The following is a 6,000-nucleotide window of genomic DNA, read 5'->3' on the forward strand; positions in this document are numbered from 1 at the left end:
TGGCCTTCAGTAGGTCACTTCACATTTGGTACCATGGCTATGCGAACAGATAGGTTCTCCCCTTCATAGCAATCGCATCTCATTACACACTGATACAGCACCCGTACGACCTTGGTTTGGGTCTCCAGCTGCTGCAGCACAGTGATACTATAGAGGGAGCAGACTGAGTGCTGAAAGAGTAGATCACGCACAAGAAGAGGACCCTCTCTGTTTGTGCCCTGCCTTAGCAGTGGGAGGGGTAAACAAACAGAACCAGCATGGCATGGCAGGTACTGGGGGCGAGCCCAGAGCTGTACGAGTGGGCATCCTGAAGGCTCATTGAAGCCCCTTGACTGGTGTGAGCAAGGCTGGCAGTGTGATTTTATTTCCTTCCTCAGGATGGGAACCCCTAGTGAGTTACACTTTGCCAAGACAAGTGGGAGATGCAGAACCACAGAGTTGGAGTTTAGTACACACAAGGGATGATGATGGCTGCTCGGAGCTCATGCTGCTTGGGGAAAGTATACTGGGATTCCGTTCTCTGCTGGCAGAGTTGTCGGGCAGCCAACACCTGGTTCCTCTGGCTCCTGGTTCCAGAATTTGGCTCTGGGGCACCTCTGCAGTTCCACCTTGGTGCTTGCAGGGGGTGAAGCAAAGCTCCCTGCTCTGGCATGATCTGGTGATGCTTCAGTCTGCCTGAGCAGAGGTGACGGTGGTGCAGGACCCACACCCCTTGCCATTGAGCCTCTCATCAAAGCGATGGCTCGGGGTACAATGGTGTGAGTTGTGCTGCTTTTTCCGAGGTCTGGCTCTGCCTAGCAGCTAGACAGATCAGCGCTAAGGCCGTCCAGTCACTTGTGCCCATCTTGCTGTGACACACAGGTGTGTTAGGACCTGGAGGGAGGAGAGGCAGCGAGAGTGCTGGGCTGTGGGATTGGGGGGGGGGGTGTTTCATTAAGGCCTCTAAGCAGAGGCTATATAAGTAAATAGAACAGGAACATTACAGAATTAATGGAAAAGAGAGAATAGAGATTTACTTTTCCTTAAAGCAGCAAACGTTCATCCTGCACACCATAAACGCACACCCAGCAGCACTTTGTCTGGGAAACAAGTAGTGAGACTTATTAAGAACCAAAGTGTTACAAAATAGGTCTGTCTCCCCCAGACAAGCAGTGGGAAGCCAAGGAGATGTTTCTGTGGTGCAGAGCTGTGAGGAGCTCAGTTCTGAGCCCGTGAACTCCTGGGGCATCACTGCAAAAGTATGTTGTATTTAGAATAACTCTGCTCCTTTGGAGGTCAGCAGTTGAACTCCCACTGTTCTTCTAGGACTGTAGTGCAAAAGGTGGTCTGGAAATGCCACACTGCAAACTACAGTGACAACTGAAGTTTTGCATGACTTTTAGATAATTGGATTTAACAGGCACGATGAATAGTAGCACTACATCAGGCTCTTGGAAGGCACTGGTCTGGATACTGGAAGCACTGGCGTCATGTATTGGACAATGGGTGTTCCCCGGCTGTGCAGTGGGAGTCTGTCACTAAAGAGCTTGACCCCAGCTGTGAACACCCCTGGCAGTGGGGGTAATCCAGTGGTGAGCAGACCCATGAACCCAGCTGCCCGGTGAACAGTATATGCTCTGTGATACAAGGGCTTGTTAATGAGCAGAAATTAAGTAAAACATTTCATGCAGGTGGGGGCTGCAGTGAGGAGAAAACAGCAGTAAGTGCATTAGCCCAAGGGGAAGCAGTGGGGCCGTTCTCTCCAAGAGCTCAGAGCTAGCACAAAGCCCTTGAAGACTCCTGGAAGGACTAACCCTGCTCTGGCCAGAGAAGGATGGGACCAGCTGGTCTTTAACCACCTCTAATTTGTCGTGAACTGCCAAAGCCTCCCTTGCAGATGCACTTCACTGAGATGTTACACATGGCTTCTCCTCAGAGCACATCCCACATGCAGCTTACCTGCTGCTGAAACACCACAGCATTTTACAGTACCCGTCCTCTCTCTCACTCTCTCTCTCTCTCTCCCTTTGGCAGGAAAGAAAAACTGCCACTTTTTAAATGCCCTACCCAGCGGGGCCAAGGGAACAGCCATGCTGGTGGCAAGCCAGAGAAGAGGAGCCAGGCACATCTGAAGGACCAGTCTGTCTCCACACGATGAGAGGAGAGGAGCGGAGCAGGAGGAGGAAGAAGAGGAGGACTGGTCTGTGGCATGAGGCAGGGTGGAAGAGCACATCTGGGTCTGGAACCAATGATGTTTCTCTTTTTTTCCCAGATAACTATTTCTAAGATAACAAATAGTCCATGGAGGGAAAAGGGAGAGGGAAATTAGCTAGAAATTTTACCATTGATTCTTTTTATTTCTGGATGGTAAATCAATTTCAGGGCTTTTTTCTTTTTTTCTTTTTTGTTTCATCTCTGAGAAAAGAAGAGTGACTCAATAGATTTACAGAAATCTTTTGCAGGGTCTGAAAAGCTATTTGTTAAAATGAGAAAGCCTCCCCTTCCTCCACCAGCCTCACTCTTTCTCTTTAAAGGGATAATCCATATGATGAGCTAACGAGGGAGTCCTGGCTCCCCTGCTGCACCATGTGATGTCTCCCCCTTTTAGTGTCAGGCTCAGAAGCTCTTATGCCAATTGCATGTGCTAGCCCTGTTAGCTTGCATTAAGAGAGCCTGACAAATAGCTTCTGGGAGTCAGGCAGGCGCTCCTCAGTGTGCCGTTTATCATCCGCTGCATGGTTAGGTTTTTTGCTCTTCCATCAGACCATTTGAGGAAAATGGTCATAAGAGAAATGTTACTGTCAGGCTGCAGGCACAAAACTGGCCGCAAGACCCATCTAACAGGCAGGAACCGTGGTCCTCCAGCAAAAACTTGTTGGGGTCTAGAAAGACTAGACTTCCCAAAAGATGTATGACTGAGGCAGTGTGAGTTAGGGGTAGTGCTGAAAGGGATGAACAAACAGTGTTGTGCCATGACAATAAGAAATCCCAAGTGAAACCTCACCATCTTCCCATTATATGGGCAGCACATGAAATATCTGCTCAAAGCCACCATCATTAGATTCTCTTGTCCCCTGTCTTGTGTGACTAATTGAACACCTGCCAGTGATGTGGATTTGAAGCTCAAGGCCAATAGTGAGTAGAAGAGCATGACTCTGAGCAGAGTCCAAGTGTTTCCCAGGGAACTGGAAGGGATGGTGCACCTATCAGTCCCTCTTGCCAACCCATCAGAAGACTTGGGAAGCAGCTTCTCTTCCCTGTCTTCTGCTAGGAGTTGGGCTGCAATGGTGGCTTGGAGAAGAAAACGTGCGAAGACCCAACGGACAGAGATGCAAAGGATGAAACAGACTGGAAGTGAACAAAGACATGTGAAACAAGACTGAAGGAGCGCCTCTTGATGTCAGTAGTAGCCCCAGACGCTACTCTGACAGTAAAAGAGTAGTAGTTGGGTTGTAAAAGAGTAGTAGTTGGTTGGTCTAACTACTAGTAAAAGAGCTGGGTTGGTTGCTCCTTTCTTCCTTCCCAGGACTTGAGTGTCGCGATCTAGGAATAATCAGGCTCAGCTGAGTCCTTGCACTGGCCTGTGTGAGAAGAATGCATCCTGAGTCTAAATGAACCGGTGTGAGAAAAACTGAGAATTGTGGACTAAACAGACCTTCCAGGTAACTTAAATTTACTGTTACTTTTGAAACTACTCTGTTATTCTTCAGCAATGGAGACCTGGCTGCAAGGCCTGAGCATGACCAACACTGAACCAAGATGTGATCCTACGAAGAAGTGAAAGCAACTCAGGTTACATTTATGCAGCCAGGAAGCTGGCAGGCCCTCGTAAGTGCTCATCTGCCTTTGAATACAGTTCCCATATTGTGTCGTGGTGGATAGAAGAGAGGTCTGTGTGAGGTCCTTGAGCTCCCTTCCATACAAGTAAAAACAAGACAAGCAGAGTCAAGGCTGAGGTCTGCGTTCTGTGTCTCGGGACCTCACATGCACTTCTGAAGCCCCATCACAACAGCCCTCCAGGGAGCAACTAGCATACGGTCTCTATACAGGTAGCATAACTGCAGCCAGAAACAGTGAGCAGGTACAAGTCAGGACAAATGTTTGGCTTTGCATACCAAATGCAGAAAGGAAAAGTTACTCAGGATCTGACAAAACTTGAGCTAATTGTGTGTCTGTGCATTAGGCACTCGTTACCTGGGCTTTCATTAGTTAATTGTTTTCTCTCTGGTAAGGGGAACTTGCTTGAAAACAAGAGATACACCACTGGAAGGAAAATTATTTAAAATGCCAAGCAAACCTGATATTGTCAGTATTTCAAGGTGAGGAAGGTTAAACTGTGCAGATTTTAGGGGGAATAAAATGCCTTCCTATGATGAATTCCAAGGCATCCAAAAGGCACAGTGTTGGCTCTCTGTCTCCAAAAGCAGAGTAATGAATAGCAGTGACAGTCTGATAATTAAAATGACCTCTTGGAGATATGGATTAGAAGGTACGCAGAGGGGGGATAACTTCTCCTTCAAATTAATCTAGTGTTAATTTATGACTAAGGTTGGGTTTTATATGGTTTTAGTGGAAGACTTTCAAAGTTGGTTTACTGGGGTGATAATGTTCCTTCTGCGTATCCATTATTTCTTTTTGAATGATTCTAGATATACATATATATCTCTCTATATATAACAAGAGAGTTTCGGGTATTTGCTTTGCCATTGAACAGAAATACTCTAGAAATATGAATAAAGTTATGAATGCAGCTGTGGAATGAGTCTGTTGTTTCCTTCCTCCTCACAGGCCCCCAGAGTCATTTCAACACCAAGATGTGGATGAGCGGGTCCTGGGGAAGCCTTTGTGCTGCCCTACTATCAGCTGCAAGAGGCTTCTGCTATCTGACTTGTAAAAGTCAGTCTCTTAAGTTTAGATTTAATAACTGGGTCTTCCTGGAAATAAGTGTTACCACTTCTTACTTGCTTTCTTCTGGTACGGATCCAGAGGAGGGCTACAAAGATGTCCATACAAGGACAGGCTGAGAGAGTTGGGGTTGTTCAGTCTGGAGAAGAGAAGGCTCCGAGGAGATCTTACAGCGACCTCCAGGTACCTGAAGGGGCTACAGGAAAGCTGGACAAGGACTATTCATAAAGGCTTGTGGTGATAGGACGAGGGGGAACGGGTATAAACTGGAGAGGGGCAGATTTAGACTGGACAATAGGAAGAATATCTTCACCATGAGAGTGGTGAGGCTCTGGCACAGGTTGCCCAGGGAAGCTGTGACTGCCCCATTCCTGCAGGTGTTCAAGGCCAGGTTGGATGGGTCTTGGGCAGCCTGATCCAGTGGGATGTCCCTGCCCATGGCAGGGGGGTTGCAACTAGATGATCTTTAGGGTCTCTTCCAACCCTAACTATTCTATGATTCTGCCACCCATATCTGCCCCACAGTCTATAATTTCCAGGCCTTAGTATAGACCTAAGGTAGAACGCTCATCTCTGCTGAGATATCCTAAGCTTTCAGGTGGCTAGAAAGGACAGACTGGAGACACTTACCATATGGGAAACAATGACATCTCATTTGTCAAGCCCCATGCTGGTAACCTTCTTCCCATCCTCTCCACCTGCCTAGCAATACCATAACATCCAAAAATAAGGTTATCTGCCAAGAGCATCTGCCTTACTTCTCAGTCGGGCAGCATGCCCATTCTGGAGTCTATTCTCCCCATCCTTGTTCCAGCACGTCATGTTCAAACTCTTTCTTCTTGCCTCCCATTTCACATCTGTCTCTGGTACCTCCTGGTGTACCCACAGCTGCCCCTAGCCATTTTTTCCACCCTGAGGTCCCTATCATATCTCCTCTGACCTCTATAGGCAGAGTTGACTCTGCAGTGCTTTCTCCAGAGACCCACGTCTGCTTTTGGGGTTCACCAATGAACTTCTTTTCTTGAAAGCTCTCCCTGGCCATCTGGGGACAGGAGCCAGAGCCTTGCACTGCAGGTTCTTTTGTAGCTCCCATGATCAGCTTACACTTTGGTGTGG

The 6,000-nt window shown here is 47.7% G+C and overlaps 1 protein-coding gene across 2 annotated transcripts in view; it reads left to right on the forward strand.

Annotated features, from left to right (window-relative positions):
* The window catches only part of LOC104060194 (AGBL carboxypeptidase 4), a 954,436-nt gene extending 949,722 nt beyond the window's left edge, over window positions 1-4,714 (forward strand). The window contains exon 13 of one of the 2 annotated variants that reach the window (XM_054073734.1): window positions 2,014-4,714. In XM_054073734.1, coding sequence (XP_053929709.1) covers window positions 2,014-2,137 — 124 coding nt within the window. In that variant the 3' untranslated portion in view covers window positions 2,138-4,714. The remainder of the gene's footprint in view (window positions 1-2,013) is intronic. The other variant, XM_054073733.1, reaches the window with a different exon arrangement.
* The last annotated feature ends 1,286 nt before the right edge of the window (window positions 4,715-6,000 follow it).

Source organism: Cuculus canorus, chromosome 8 (assembly GCF_017976375.1).
Source record: "Cuculus canorus isolate bCucCan1 chromosome 8, bCucCan1.pri, whole genome shotgun sequence".
NCBI lineage: Eukaryota > Metazoa > Chordata > Aves > Cuculiformes > Cuculidae > Cuculus > Cuculus canorus.